The sequence below is a fragment of the Tasmannia lanceolata genome, unplaced genomic scaffold (genome assembly GCF_043159265.1).
Source record: "Tasmannia lanceolata isolate RefF3 unplaced genomic scaffold, GAP_Taslan_0.1 ptg000007l, whole genome shotgun sequence".
Classification (NCBI taxonomy): domain Eukaryota; kingdom Viridiplantae; phylum Streptophyta; class Magnoliopsida; order Canellales; family Winteraceae; genus Tasmannia; species Tasmannia lanceolata.
Window position 1 is genome coordinate 25019843 of NW_027518684.1, and position 16419 is coordinate 25036261.

General features: G+C 46.8%; 2 protein-coding genes across 2 annotated transcripts in view; both read right to left on the reverse strand.

Moving 5' to 3' along the window:
- Window positions 1-3268: 3268 nt before the first annotated feature.
- LOC143882324 (ribulose bisphosphate carboxylase/oxygenase activase, chloroplastic-like) overlaps window positions 3269-16419 on the reverse strand; it is a 30479-nt gene continuing 17328 nt past the window's right edge. Inside the window, exons 6-7 of the mRNA XM_077385864.1 lie at window positions 5169-5450; window positions 3269-3493 (exon numbers count right to left, since the gene is read on the reverse strand). Coding sequence (XP_077241979.1) covers window positions 3378-3493; window positions 5169-5450 — 398 coding nt within the window. The 3' untranslated portion in view covers window positions 3269-3377. The remainder of the gene's footprint in view (window positions 3494-5168; window positions 5451-16419) is intronic.
- LOC143882325 (uncharacterized) lies at window positions 5901-15726 on the reverse strand. The gene is made up of 2 exons (XM_077385865.1): window positions 14019-15726; window positions 5901-13949 (listed from the first exon to the last, which is right to left on the reverse strand). Exons 1-2 carry the CDS (start codon window positions 14424-14426, stop codon window positions 13485-13487), a joined length of 873 nt encoding a protein of 290 aa, XP_077241980.1. The 5' UTR covers window positions 14427-15726; the 3' UTR covers window positions 5901-13484.

Below are 16419 nucleotides of genomic sequence, written 5' to 3' on the forward strand. Positions count from 1 at the left end.
GGAAAAATTAATGGGAAAATCAAAATGTTTTTACTCTAAATAGCTATTTTATTTTTACCCAAACCCAAACGTCGGACCATGGCCTGGCGAGGCGAGGTGAGGCGCGCATGTGTGTTTTTACATTAACTTGTGTTCATACAAAAAGAAGTCTCCCAACAAATTCCAATGCCCCTTGAAAGGCTCAACCCTCTCCTCCAACACCACCTCTAATATGGATGAGAGTTTTTCTCCCCCTAACCGATGTGGGACTAAATGTTTTGCATTGTAGTTGAGAGCCCACTCGACACACACACCCAAAGGTCTTGGGTTCAAATCCCCATAAACACATAAGACACTTGCTTTTGAAAACAAGAGGGAACTTTCAATTTTGAATCTTCTCTCCAAATTTGGAACATAAAAGAAAAAAGTAGCTTTTGACTATTCAACTCTTTAAAATTTCCAACAAATTATAAATCGAAGGTCCCTCTAAATTAGAAATTGAATGGGGTTGTTTCTAGTTTTTTTTTTCTTTTTTGTGTGTGTGTGTGTGTGTAAAAGAGTAGGAACTTTTATGTTTCTTTTCCAAACTTTTCTAGAAAATTCTTGCAATCCAAGTAAGACCTTAGGGAAATGATATCAGCACACCCGTGCTTTAATAATTGCAGAAACACGGCTTATCTTTCCCTTTTTAATTGGTTTGTAAGAGCATTTTGGGAACTGTAATAACCCTCGACAGCTCTTTATATAAAAAAGACAAGATGGATTACTGCAATTATCAAAATATGGTTGCACTGTAATCATTTCCCGTAATTTATAGAGATATCCCTGGTTTTTACCATTTTCAACTAAATTGTAGAAACAAAAAAAATTCGTAGGAAAGATTTGCCAGGGTTGATTGTAAAACAAATTTTATGTTGATTTTTCCTCTTAAGAATACGTATGTTAGGGTGTGATTAAGGGCTATACTTACCTTGCAATCAAGGGCTCTATTTATCAGTCCATAAATGTTAGTTAACCCTGTTACTACGGGCTCTAATTATCCTATAATCAAGACGTGTAATTCTCCCTTCAGTCAAGGGATGGTTGTTGTCTGTTGCAATCAAGGAATTATAAAAAATCTGTAATTATTCCTTCAATCAAGGGATTATTGGTGTCTGTAAATTTGTATTTGCCTCGCCTTCATAATTGTATAAATATTGTACCACAGCAATGAAAAAAGATCAATTCGATTTTTGCTCTAAATATTTTGTAGCTGAATCCCCCAAATCTAGAACCGCTTGGCATTCCAACCCAGTTCCAACAATGCACTTCTCGGACAGAGAAAGCAGAACCGCTTGACGTTGCATATTCGAACTCATTAAAGCTCGATCCACGTCATTATGCTCGATAAAAGGAATGAGGGAAGCTCCAATAGAAAAATATTGGAAAGAAAAAATGCTTCGAAGATGGATTTGTTCCCATGCATAGACCCAGGCCCTCTACTAGGATGATGCATCGGAAATGGTCGGGATAGCTCAGCTGATAGAGCAGAGGACTGAAAATCCTCATCTCACTAGTTCAAATCTGGTTCCTGCCAACAAATGAACTATACCATTTGTTCCCTCTTTCAGTCCAAATTTGCATAAAATGCTTCATTGAGGCATTTAACCATGAATCCATTGATCCTTTTGAACTTATTCCCACTTTATTTTATTTTTGTTCGGACATGGTGTTGAAAAGAAATTTTTATTAACTTAACAAATAGGCATGCTGCATGGTGCCCAAATGGAAACCAAGCGTTTCGTGGTTCAAAAATGCCGAATCTCGTCTCAATCATCATTTGTTGCTGCTTTACTTATTTTTACTCTCAAATTCTTATTCACTTATTTTTTTTTCGCTGCTTTCTCTTTTCTACCATCATCACAGACTCCACTATTCCACTATCAAATTCTTCTTATGAATCCTCAATTCCATTACCTTCAGAAACAGGGATTTCCAATGCACTTTTTGGAAACTCCGCAGATGCTTACTCTCTTTCACCACATTATATCCATCATTTGGACAACCCCGGTCCTGTGGTTGTCGCTAAAGTTCTTACTAGCAACAATTGTTACAAGTAGTTGTGTGCTATATGGATGACCTTGATCGAGGCCCAAAAATAAATTGGCTTTATAGATGGTTCTCTTCCTCAACCGGCCTCAGATTCTGTAATTTTCAGCCAATGGGACCGGGCCAATGATAGCGGCGTTTTCCTAAAAACACAATTTGAAGAGGTGAAGTTTAAAACGCCATTTAAAATTTTTGGATGCAAAACATGTGTTTGATTGTGAAAAATGTTTAAAACGAGTTTAATATATGTATTAATACGTTTTATAATATTATTTTCCTATTTTGACCATATTGTCCTTCTAGATTATATGTTTACCCTCAAGAGGAATATAAGCTACTTTTCTCTTTTAACTCAATCCTTTCTCACCTTCGAAGCCTTGCTGCTCTTGCTCCCCTCTACCATCATAATCAGGTGCCACCGCAAGGTGCCATTCAATGCAAAAAGGCACCATAATGTCTATAAATAGACCAGAAACTAACCATTTGTTATGGGTTTTGAGATTCTTTTGTGGGAATCACATTCTAGTTCTTCTCACTCTTTATAGATTTCGAATTTCTCTTTTAACTCGTTTTCGATTCCGTTTTCTCTGGTTATCTATTTTTTGCCAAAACAAGAAACTAGTATATAACAGACTTGCCAAAATCCAAGGGTGTTTCGGGTCTGTTTCTGTTAGTGCATTTCGTCATACGACATCAGTAGATTTGGTCTACTTTGCTTCATTGTAACTTTGCGGATCACAGCGCATGTCAATTATATTAAAATGGTGGGATGAGTATTGTCTTAAGAAAAATGACATCAGTAACACACCTTGAAGCATCGAGCGACATCAGTAACTCACCTTGAAGGGAACAATCTTGTTCTATATCTCCACCAAAAGGTTCATCATCCCTTACAAGATATTTTTTCAGCAAGGATTGGAGAGGGCACAGAGAAAGCATGAGAAATCCCTAAGAATCAATGAAAAACTAAAAGAAATTCGCAAGTTTGAATTAAGCCTTTTTTCCCCTTGTTTCTCAGGGTCTTTTCATGTTTTCCTCACTCCCACCCTTTCAAGTCTCTTCCTCTCTATCCATCTCTCACAACTGGCACCACTAATATTCTATGGAATATTTTTTCATGGCGGCCAAAACTGCCAAATATGTGTCATAAAGAAATAATATTCACATTCCTTTGTTATAATGAAATCTACTCCTATATCTATGCGTTATCATCCACATCATCGTATCATACTTACATAGTAAAAATAACAAAAATGATTTGTGTTGGAAAAAAGTTTGTATTGGACAAAAGATGTGTACATACAGCATAGTTAAGACTCATATAGACATGAGCCATCATCGCTTCGTGCCGTTGGATCGAAGTTCTCGGCAGATGGATCTGCACAACCTTCAGGAATAGGAAACTCTAGTTGCTGGGCAGCTTGACCTGCATTAAAGTCATATAACCACCCATCATAATGTCTTTAATCAAGTCTAATGAGAGAGAGAGTCCTCTTTTGATGTCTAAACTAATTTGGATATAAACAGACAGAAACTCCAAAAGCTTAAGCTGTTGGAGAAGGCGTTATTTAATCTGTTATACTAACACTCCCCTACACGTTTGGCCCACTTGGCAAACACGTGGCACATGTGGTCCTACTTTGGACTGACTATCACATGTGGATTTTTGCTATCCATGAGGTTTGAACTTGAGACCTTTGGATCTGATACCATGTGAAACAACCAGTAACTCCAAAAGCTTAATCTGTTGGAGAAGGCATTATTTAACCTGTTATAGTTTAACAATAAGCTTGTAGTACAAGTGGTTTTGAAGTTAAATATGATTATTTGTTGATAATGATTATAATAGATTGGTATTGACCCTCTAGCTCAATGGTCAAGGCTTTGTTACTCAACCTAGAGGCCGATGTTCAATCCCAGCTTACCTATAAAAAAAACTGATCATAATGTAGTGTTCATGGCTTCCAAAGAGGCCTTAATTTCCCATTTACAAATAAAATTAAATTAACGGGGTGATGCATATGAAGGAGACCTCAGATAAGCTATCTGAGCTAGCCACTACAAATAGCACATAAGCCATGTTGTTTGAGTCATCCAACCCATACATTCCATAAACCTAACATAGATAGGGTGTTCCTAAGAAATCATCTCCATAGGATAAGCCTAACCATTTGATCTATGTAGGCACAAAATGGACCCATTTTATGGGCTTCCAATTTAAACCTCCACAACTCGAGGCTTACCATGATTATGTGGAGATGACTTCTTAAGAACACCCTATCTATGAGAGGTCCTATAGAATCAATATCTAACATAACCCAAACAACATACACACCTACCCTATTTATACTCGCTAGCTCAGATAAGCTATTGAGGTCTTTGTTAGATACCTTTATCTATCAACTTAAAGAGATTTTCTATAGTGTCTGCAGGAACAAGCACAAAATTTTAAAAAATAAAATAAAAAATAGTGGGGTACGTCCACTTCATAGGATGATCCAAACTGTATATGTGTTGGTCCGCAATGTAAATAGGCGGTGGCCGTAAAACCATCTCCATAGGATGATCCTAACCCTCTGATCCATGTAGAGACTGCATATCATATAAGTCTCTATAGATCAAAGGGTAATGATCATCATATGGCGATGAGTTTTGGGGTACAGCATAATTACGTTATGGTCCAGCAAATGAAGGGTTAGGATCGTCCTATGAATTGGGTTCCACTACATTTTCTGAAAAGTACATGTCCGTGTGGCCACCCTATAAAAAAAAGCTTAAATTAAAATAGTTTTATATGTAAATAATGAACGATTTTGATGGCATTTGAGGAAGCCCATAATCCAATAATCCCTAATATTAACACCTGAGAGCCAATGGAGTCCTGATTGACTCAGTAAGCCAAAGGGGTCTTGATTGACTCAGTAAAGCCTTTGCCGAGTCAGCTTAGGCAAGTCAATGATTGACTAAAGGAGCTCTTAAACAATGATTCATATAAAATTAGGGTTTCTTTTTCTTTTCTTTTCTTTTTTTGAAAATATAAAATTAGGGTCTCTATGGAACTAATAAGGACAAAATAAACTTAAATTGAAAGTAAAGATTACCATAAAAATTTCCAGTGCTCATGGCATCTTGATTTGCATCACCGAGGGCTGCCTCGTTCAAGTACTTGTCTGCTAACCGAACCCTCTTTACATTTTCTTGCTCTTGAACTAACTTGTTTCCATACTCAAGCAGTTTCTCCAGGGTCATTGTTGGTTTATCAACTGTAGGTGGGCCCTCCTTAGAGTTCACCAGATTCTTCCCAATACTCCCCACTCCTACTTCTGAAATCCATTTCCTCACTTCATCATCGTAAACCCTAGCTCTAAGTGCACCAAAAAAATCTGCAAATTAAACGAACTAAAAGTATGAAGATCCTTTTAAGGAACTTTGCTATACAAATAGAAGAGGAATGCTAGCCGGGTACACGAGGTTTGGAGATGCACCATAAACACTCTTATCCATGTAAAGCAGATGTGTTTTGAACATGTTCTGGCCTAATTAACTATACCCTCTCATTTGGTAATAGCACACCACTCTCTATTTTACACTTTCTAGTTGATTCATAAAGGCACTTAGAATTTCTAAAAGAGAAGTGCTAACAGGATCCTCGAGGTTCAAGTATAAATGATTAAATAACACCAACTCTAACGGCTGGTCTACAAGGTGGGCACAAAACCAAAGTCCTGGGATCCTTCTGTGTCTGTGAATTGTTAAACATGGGAAGAACCATCCGCACATCTTATTTTGTAACGGCACTCTTCACTTTATTAGACTCTACTACCTGTTTTAGGAGATTCAAACAGCATTTGTCAACTAAATGAAGAAGTTTTAAGTTAAAGAGAGGTTTGTCATTAGGGAGATGTTATCAGCACTACTGTATTTTGATGAGGGCACTCCTCACTTTATTAAAAGTACTGTATGGCCGGCACCATAGGATGATCCATGCTGTCTGATGGGGTATGAAAAACAACAACTAATTAGCTGTCGACACGTGGCCCCAGGAGGGCCCACCACAAATCCAGCATCGGCCCAGGGCCAATCCGGTAATTACCTAAGAGTAGGTAAACCTAAACCCACAAAAGGGCCGACACCTGTCCTGGGGTAGGTAATCCAACTACCCTAGGTCTCCCTCTATAAAAGGCCTTTCAAGGCTCAAAGCGAGAGGTAATGAATTCTAAGCTACCATTCTTAAACTTTTGGCTTTGCACTCCTGTTCGTACTGACTTAAGTGTCGAAGGGCCCGTCCGGAGCAACGACTCCGGGTTGGTCTCCTGACCTCGTGCGCTCTTGTGCAGGGCTCAGCTCTTCACTTCAGCTCCTCGGGTCCTCCAGCCCAGCTCTTACGTCACTGTCGTATCTGTTACCGATTTTAGGCCTAACAGATTGGCGCCATCCGTGAGACCCCGAACTAAAAGCTGTTTGAATCCCCTATACAAAATGGCAGGGCGGAAGAGTGCTCGGGTACCAACTGCACGAACTACCCGAGCTGTAATACCTCGCAGGGCCCGGAGCGAGCGAATCGTCTCGCATGTGGTGGCTCCCTCTGCTACAGCAGAGCAGAGCCCAGCTCATTCGGAACACCTCAATCCCACGCCCACTCCGGATCAAGTTCAAGCTCTCTTTCAACAGATGACGGCTCTTGTCGATTAATACCAACACCTGATCCAAGCGCCTCCCCAACATCCTCCAGAAGCTCCACGACCTATACAGGAAAGGTCGAATGCCCACAGGGGAGAGCCAGCGCGCCCCAGTGGAGACCGGACCCACCACTCCACAAGGCGAGTCCATCACTCCAGAACCAGGCATGCCCATACAGAGCCTCATTACCGTTGGAGGTCACGGTCCCGCTCCGCACGAAAGCACCGAGCTCAGGAAGACTGCGCACCGTAGGAAAAATCCCGGCCTCATCGAATGAGTCCGGAAAGTCAGTCCGGCTTCGTTGCGAGCCCATTGGTGGAGAAAAACAAGTCGTTGGACCGAGCAAACCGAAAGGCTGACCCAATGTTACGGAGGATAGAAGAAATAGATCACCGTATAGAAGAGCTGGCAAAAGATCAGGGCTGGCCTGCTGCGACTTGGTCCGCCATTTTATGAGCAACCGGAGGCCAAGGAAAACAACAACATCCTTGATGGCCTTACGACAGGAGGATAATGTACCTCTGAAAACATTCGTCAGCCGTTTCAACAGAGAGGCTCTTCAAGTGCCGAATTTGGATCCATAAGCCGCCATGAATGCGCTCCTCGCAGGCGCCAAATCCAACGATTTCCGCCGATCAGTTGCTCGCCAGAACCCGCACTCACTGGCGGATTTGATGGCAGAGGCCGAGGAATATATAGCCGTGGAGGAGACTCTAGCGGCCTTAGACTCAAACCGGAGGAGAACCTTCAAAGAAAAGAACCCTACCAAGCAGCGTAGGGATGATAAGGCCCCCAGAAGAGAGAGGTCCCCCCAGAGGAGGGAAGAAAACTTTACCCCTCTCAACACCTCCTGGAGACACATACTGGCTACAATCAGAGGAGAAGAATTCATAAGGTGGCTGACTAGAATGATCTCCAAGGAAAATAAGAGAGACAAGTCGAAGTATTGTCGGTTCCACAGGGACCACGGGCACGACACAGACGAGTGCTGGAAGCTCAAGGAAGAAATCGAGCTGTTGATTGGTCGGGGATACTTGAAAAAGTATGTCAAAGATGACGGCCACAGAAGAGAGTGCAGGGAGAAGAGTCCTTAGGGCCAGAGCCCTCGACGGTCACAGCTGCCCCTGCGCGGGATCAATCTCCCCCGCCATCCAGTCTACGACGAGAGGCGCGCCGATCCCAGCCAAAGGGGGTTATCAACACGATTATGGGCGGACCGGCCGCTGGGGTCACATCATCCGCCGCTCGAAAAGCCTACGCACGCCGAGTCAATGCCGTGCATGATGGGACACAAATACGGCGTCGCTCTCAGATATCGCCACGTGTCGTCCATGCACAAGTAGAGCCTAACCATCATGAAGAAAGGCGTTGGAAAACGGCAAAGACCACACAATCATGACACGTGTCGCCCTCTCACCGCCCAGGCCTCATCATCACAAGTTATGGAAGGAAATATCCGGCAAAGCCATGCGCGCCGGCAGAGCAGGGGGACGACCCAATCCCGCAAAGGAAGGTTTTCTCTCCATAATGATGAAAAGGCCCGCGCACCTCCCTTTAAAAGGGAGGGAAAGGAAGAAGAGGGGGAACGACATTTTTGAAAAGACTTCTCCCATTCTTAGCTCCCGCAAAACAATCGAAAAAAGAGGCAAGGCAACAACAGAGGAGACTAGGAACTCAATCCTACTCTCCCTGCAAGTCCCCTCCGACCCACTCATTCACCCACCCAGAAAAGAACCCGCGTTTTGGTCCTAGTAACCCTGATCAAACCTCTTCCTCTTCTCGCTGTCCTTTATATTGATTGGTCAAAGGATCTGACTTGGGTGTCGAAGTGGTCGTCCGGGACCCACGCCGGACCCCCTGACCCCCTTTGTTTGTGATTGCAGACCCCGCGGAGGCCCTCTACCGACCGCGCGATCGCAGACCCGGATTCAGGCGCCATCAGTGCACACGTGCGGCAAAAAGATGAAGACGGAGAACGAAATCGCCTTTTCAGATGCAGATCTCGACAACTTGATACTACCTCACGATGACGCACTAGTCATAACAATGCTCGTCGCAAACTGGGAGCTGAAGAAAATCCTTGTCAACAACGGAAGTTCAGCCGATATCCTATACTGTCATGCTTTTAAGCAAATGATGATAGGAGACGACCGGTTGAGGCCAGCGAACTCCGACCTGTTCGGTTTCTCGGGAGAAATCATGAAAGTAGAAGGGCAGATTGAACTCCCAGACCTTGTCGGGGAGCCGCCCTATCAAGCCTTCGCGATGGTTAACTTCTTGGTAGTGACGGCCACCTCGGTCTACAACACTATCTTGGGACGACCCGACCAGAACCTCATCCGCGCCGTTGCCTCAGCATATCACCAGAAGATGAAGTTTATAACACCAAACGGCGTGGGTGAGGTCAGAGGAGATCAATCACAGTCCAGAGAGTGCTATGCCATGGCACTCAAAGGCAAAAATGCATCGGAATCGCTGCCAATTGAGCTACTTGATCTAGGAGATGAAGCCCGAATGAATGAATCCGCTGAAGACCTCATCTCCATTCCCCTGTTCGATAACAATGGTGAGAAGGTCATACAAATCGGCTCCTCTCTGGACAGTAGCACCCTGTAGAACCTCACCCGGTTTCTCCAAGACAACGCAGATGTCTTCGCATGGGCTCCCGCAGACATGCCCGGCATAAACTCGGAGGTCAGCACGCACAGACTTGGTGTTGACCCCACATGTAGGCCTGTGAAACAAAAGCAGAGACATTTTGCCTTCGAAAGGCGGCAGGCGATAAGGGAAGAGGTAGAGAGGCTCTTGAGGGCTGACTTCATTCAAGAAATCCAATATTCGGATTGGCTGGCGAACGTGGTACTGGTAAAGAAAGCCAATGGGAAGTGGATGACCTCCGTCGATTTCACCGATCTGAACAAAGCTTGTCCCAAGGACAGTTATTCACTCCCGAAAATTGATCAGCTGATAGACGCCACTGCAGGTCACGAACTGCTGAGCTTCATGGATGCCTTCTCCGGATACAATCAAATCAGAATGTATGAATCAGATATACCAAAGACCTCCTTCATAACAGATCAGGGAACATACTGTTACCGCGTCATGCCTTTCGGCTTAAAGAATGGCGGGGCCACCTATCAAAGGCTCGTCAACAAGCTCTTCAAGAAACAAATTGGCCGCAACATGGAAGTCTATGTGGATGACATGTTGGTCAAAAGCCAAAGTGCACAAGATCATGTCTCTGACCTGAAAGAGACATTCCAAGTCCTAAGGGAGCATAGCATGAAGCTCAACCCCACCAAATGCACTTTCGGTGTCAGCGCGGGAAATTTTTTGGAATTCATGGTAAGCCGGAGAGGAATAGAAGCCAATCCAGAAAAGATCAAAGCCATGGTGGAGCTCACTCCACCAAAGACCATTAGAGAAGTACAGCGGCTAACCGGGATGGTGGCCGCACTGGGGCGCTTCATCTCAAAGTCCGCCGAGAGATGTCTGCCCTTCTTCAACGCCGTCAAAGGAATCAAGACAGCACCCTGGACAGAGGAGTGCAAAGCCGCATTCGAGAAATTGAAGCAGTACTTGTCCTCCCCACCGCTGTTGACAAAGCTAGAACCGGGAGAGGAGCTGCTTCTGTACCTGTCCGTAGGCCCCATGGCACTGGCAGCAGTGCTAATTCGAGAGTAGCGCAAGCAGCAGAAACCGATCTACTACGTCAGCAAGGCCCTACGTGATGCTGAGATCAGGTAGCAGCGGGTTGAGAAACTGGCATACGCCCTGATCATGGCGGCCAGAAAACTCAGGCCATATTTTCAAGCCCACACAATAAAGGTCCTGACCGATCAGCCGCTCAGGCAAGTTCTCCACAAACCGGACACCTCGGGGCGTCTTGTAAAATGGGCTGTGGATCTGAGCGAATTTGATATCCAGTACCTGCCTAGGCCAGCAATAAAAGCTCAAGTGCTGGCAGACTTCGTGGCTGAATGCACCATCCCCCAGCAGAGCACCAAATCTGAAACTGTCCAAACCCCGGTTGTGAAGAAGGTAACTACAACTGGGGAACGAACAGAAGCCGAGACTGAACCAGTAAGAACAGAAATTGTCCCCGTACCGGCAGAACAGGATCCATCGACCATCGAACCACTCTGGGAAGTGTATGTGGACGGATCTTCGAACAAGGGCGGCTGTGGAGCCAGTTTGATTCTCACCGGGCCTGATAATTTCGCTCTGGATTATGCCCTAAGGTTCGGATTCTGTGCGTCCAACAATGAGGCAGAATATGAGGCCCTCCTCGCCAGAATGAACCTAGCAGTCCAGACCAGCGCGCCCAAAGACTCAAGGCGTACTGCAACTCCCAGCTGGTTGCGAACCAGATCCAAGGAGTCTATGAAGCCCGCGACGAGCACATGATTAAATATCTCTCCAAGGTCCGCCAGTTGGCCAGTAAGTTCAAAGACTTCGAGGTCATTAGGATCCCTAGAACGGAAAATGCAAAGGCGGATGTGCTATCTAAGCTAGCAGCATCCGGTTACACCACTCTCGGAAGTATATGTATGGAATTTCTGCAGAAATCTAGTATCGAAAATTAGGCCGTTGAGGTAATGCAGGTCGAGCGCGAGCTGTGCTGGATGGACAAAATCATTGAGTACCTACGTAGCGGGAAGCTTCCCGAAGTGAAGAAGGAAGCCCGCAAAGTGGTACAGAGAGCAGCCCGATTTTCCCTCGATGGTGAGAGTCTGTACAAAAGGTTGTACACCCTCCCATACCTAAAGTGCCTCCGGCCAGGCAACGCCGCATACGCCCTACAAGAGACGCACGAAGGAATTTGTGGAGAACACCTAAGGGGCAAGGCCCTGGCAATCAAAGTACTGCTGAGAGGCCTGTACTGGCCAACCTTAAGGCAAGACGCTTTGAACTTGGTCAAAAAGTGCAAGAGAGGCCAAAAGTTCTCTCCCACCATCCACCAACCTGCTGTATCGATGGCCCCGATCATCAGCCCACTCCCTTTCGCAGTATGGGGGATAGACATCTTGGGCCCCTTTCCACCAGCCTCCGAAAGATGCGAGTTCGTTGTGGTGGCCATTGACTATTTTACCAAGTGGGTGGAGGCCGAGCCTCTGGGTCAGATCACAGAACAAAATGTGCAGACCTTCTTGTGGAAGTCTTCGTGTGCAGATTCGGGATACCCCGCATCTTAATAACGGACAACAGCAGACAGATCGACTGCCGAAACTTTCGAAGATTCTGCTCTGACTTGAAGATCGAGCAGATATTTACTTCAGTGGCGCACCCTCTGACGAATGGGCAGACCGAAGTAACAAACAGAATCCTACTTCAGGGGATCAAAAAAAGGCTGGACGAAAAGGCAGGCCGGTGGGCAGACGAGCTTTATCATGTCCTATGGGCGTATCGTACCACCCCGCGCACATCGACGGAGGAATCACCATTCAACTTGTCCTTTGGGACGGAGGCCGTAATACCCGTCGATGTGGGCGCCCCTCTCCCAGAGTCACCAACTTCAATGAACAGCTCAATGGAGATGGGCTCCGTGCAAATCTCGACTTGCTGGAAGAAGCCCGGGAAGAGTCCCGAATCAGGGTCGCGGCCTACAGACAGAAAGTGTCCAACTATCATGATTGGAAGATACGCCCTAGAGAATTCCGAGCAGGGGTTCTAGTCATAAGGAAAGCTGCTATCTCCCAACCGAAGAAGGTCGGAAAACTCTCCTCGACCTTTGAGGAGCCGTACCGAGTGAAAGAGGTGATTCGCTCGGGGGGTTATAAGCTGGAAACGCTTGGGGAGCACCTACTAACCCATGCCTGGAATTCAAAGAACCTCCGAAAATACTATCAACCACTTGGTGCAAAAGCGAATGCCGTTGTAAGCGCTCGAATATGAATGATAAAGAGGATACTGTTTGTTTGTAAATCTTCGAGCAAACCATTTCAGAAACCCGGTTCACTAAAACTTGGGTACTCGCTGCTTGGTTCGCCTCGGCTCGTCTTCACAAAGACCGGGAGCGCACTCCTGGTCAGGCACGGGCCCGGACAAAAAAAACCAAACCTACTTGGAAACCCAGTTCACTAAAACTTGGGTACTCGCTACTTGGTTCGCCTCTGCTCGTCTTCATAAAGACCGGGAGCGCACTCCTGGTCAGGAACGGGCCCGGACAGAAAAAACCAAACCTACTTGGAAACCCAGTTCACTAAAACTTGGGTACTCGCTGCTTGGTTCGCCTCGGCTTGTCTCCACAAAGACCAGAAGCGCACTCCTGGTCAGGAACGGGCCCGGACAGAAAAAACCAAACCTACTTGGAAACCCAATTCACTAAAACTTGGGTACTCGCTGCTTGCTTCGCCTCGGCTCGTCTCCATAAAGACCGGGAGCGCACTCCTGGTCAGGAACGGGCCCGGACAAAAAAAAAAAAAAAACAAATCTACCCGGAAACCCAGTTCCCTAAAACTTGGGTAATAGCTGCTTAGTTCACCCCGGTTCGCCTCTACAAAGACCCGGGTCAATTAAAGCATGAATGTCTGCCCGGAGTATTTTTGACCCACAGTGTTTGAGTCAAGCAGTATTAGCCAGAGGCAGACATAAGTGGACAGTGGACAGTGGATAGCAAAATGTAACTTCTATTCATGAAAAAGTAGGGCCATTATAGAAAGTAGGGCCTCGAAGGGCCATTACAAAAAGTATCAGGAAGCCGTGCCCAAGAGGGAAAAATGGGGAGCTCAAGACACCTAGTGATCGCCATCCCGTGAGGGATGTGCCCCCTGGACCTCTGCTGCTGTTGTGGTGCCCTGCTCGTCGTCGCCGACCACCGGCGGATCAGGAAGGACAAGGCCCGTCAAGACGACAGCCGAGTTGGATCCCTTGACCTGCTCAAGGCAATCCATGAATCCCAGCTTATAGGATTCAGTGGACAAACTAATAAGTTCGTCCTCTTTCTTCTGCACGGCCTCCTCGACGGCCGCTGTCTGCCTCTCCCGGGCTCTTTCCCTCTGTGCATTAAGGGCTTCAGCGGCCTTCTGCTTCTGGGCGGCCATATCGGCTTTGAGCCGCTGTATCTCCACGTCCCTCTCACTGATGGACCTATGGAGCTCGGTTGCCTCCTGCATCAGTTGGCCGTTCTTCTCCTCGGATTTAGTGATTGCCTCAGCAAACTTCCGGCTCTTCTCTCGAAAGTCACTATAATACAGTCTGATCTGTAGGCGAGCGCAAATAAATGATTACCGAGCGTAAAAAAAAATATACATATATATATATATATATACCTGATAGAGTGAAGAGAAGATGGCCTTGTCTACCGCAGCTGGAGGTTCGTTTAGAACCTGGAGCTTGTCCTGATTCGGGAGACCCTTGGTGACGATCTTCATGGCTACCTGGCTCTCACCCAGGCCGGTGTCGCTCTTCTGGACGGCCCAATTGGGCCAAAAAACATTATCCCCAGACTTCGCCTGGGCGGGGCGGACTCCGATGGATGCTTCCCCCGACTTGGAAGACCCCGCTCCTCGGCCGTAAGCACCGACCAGCTTCACTGAGGGCTTGCCCCTGGAGGGCAGCGCGTCCTGGGTCGGGGCAGGACTCGAGATCTCTGGGACTTTCCTTTTTTGGCCCTGCCGGCCCTGGGCCCTGACAAAGTCTCCTTGCCTCACCTTCTCCAACTTGGATTGCGTCTGCATCTCTGAAAGTCAACACGGACAAACAAAAACCGGTCAGGAGCAAAAAGGAGAAAAAAGACTTTAAAAGCAAGACTAGCCACAAACGTGCCGAGGTCGCAGTACTAATGCCAAGCCCGACCAGAACCTCTTGCCCAGAGAATTCCGCACAATGAATGAGGCCCTCCAGGTGCAACTCCTCACAGACTAGGGTGAACGTTCCCATATCCTCGCCCTCAAGGAGCGACTTGCGGCTCAGCGCGAGTGTGTCTGGGGTGTCCCAGTTTAGAGGAACAGGTCAGGGCTCAGTAGGCTCTCTGTCCTCGACATAGAAGAACCTTTCTTCCATAGATGTATGGAGGATGGAATGACAGTGATTATTTTCACCTCAGGGTGCTGGCTAATGTAAATCCAACCCCCGTCCTTATGCCTCTTCAAGTGCGCACACATGCGTAACAACGGCACAGACAAACTTCTTTGAAGCCGGCCCTGGACAAGGTATATAAACCCGATCAGCGTCCTCCATGAGTTCGGCGCGATCTGAGCTGGAGCCAACCCGTAATATTGAAGGACCGCGACGAAGAATGGGTGCAGAGGGAACCTGAGCCCGGCTCTTAATGACTCGTCGTATATATAGACGTCGGAGCTGTCGTTGCAAGCCCTATCTCCCTCTATCGCGGCCCTCAGCCCAAACCTTTGGGGAATACAGTACCTATCCCGAATGTCCCACAGCCAGGACTCATTAAGGATATTCTCCTCGTAAAGAGCCTGAACGTTGTATTGGGGATTGGCGTCCATCCGGGCCCTAGCTACGACCTCAATGGCCCGGCCCGGGAGGAATGTTGTGGACGCCTCAGCGGGGTCGCTACCAACGCTCGCCTCTGCTCGAAAGTAACTATCCGTTGGGGGCGGGGTGGTGTTCAGATCCAAAATCACCTCGTCCTCACTATCTACGACTTCTATACTAACATCGGGACCCACCATATAGGGGCCGGGAGTCCTGGGCGGATTATTTTGGGTCCTCCCCGACGAACTAGACCCTGAGCTACTAGAAGAGGACTTCCCTGAATCGGACTTCGAACCGGACTCAGAGTTAGAGGTACTACGGGACATGAAGAACGCAGGAAAAGAAACGAGTAAAAGACGCGCTCAAGAAGATTACCGGTCCGAACAGAGAGCTCTTAATCCACGGATGGTCACAACCATGAGCTACCCGAGCCGAGCAGGCAGAGCAAAAAGCAGAAAGGTGAGAATAAAAAGTTAAAAGTGAGAAAATGAAGGGTGAAAACCTCTTCTTATAGCCTCTAGGCTTGAGATGGGTGGCATTCGCGAACCAGATAATGCCACGTGTCTTTCATTAATGACGGACACACACCTCGAGGCAAGGGCGTGAATAAATACGCGCGTTTAGGCAAGAGCGTGAGTAAATGCGCGCGTATCTCCAAAAGGGCTAAGGGACGTCCATAAAGTGCTCGTGTACGAGATAACTTTTAAAAACGATTGTGCCCGTCTAGAAAATCTGCTCGGCCCAAGCCGGACAGGATATGGCGCGTCGGTAAAACAACAAAAATCAGTCCGGCCCAAGCCGGAATGAATATGACGCGTCTGCTAAACGACAAAAATCAGTCCGGCCCAAGCCGGACAGAGTATGGCGCGTCCGCAAAACGACAAAAATCAGTCCGGCCCAAGCCGGACAGGATATGGCGCGTCCGCAAAACGACAAAAATCAGTCCGGCCTAAGCCGGACATGATATGGCGCGTCCGCAAAACAACAAAAATCAGTCCGGCCCAAGCCGGACAGGATATGACGCGTTCGCTAAACGACAAAAATCTGTCTGGTCGAAGCCGGATAGAATATGACGCGTCCGCTAAACGACAAAAATCAGTCCGGAACCAAGCCGGACAGAATATGTCGCGTCCGCTAGACGACAAAAATCAGTTCGTCTTAGGCCGGACAGACGGCTTGGCCGGACAGATTTTACACTTCAACTTCTGACCGTCTCAGGCCGGACAGACG

Coding starts and splice junctions, on each gene's coding strand:
- LOC143882325 (XM_077385865.1), bottom strand. CDS start 14,426: ATGCAGACGCAATCCAAGTTGGAGAAGGTGAGGCAAGGAGACTTTGTC. Junction 13,950..14,018: donor TCTTCTCTTCACTCTATCAG/GTATATATATAT, acceptor GCTCGCCTACAG/ATCAGACTGTATTATAGTGA.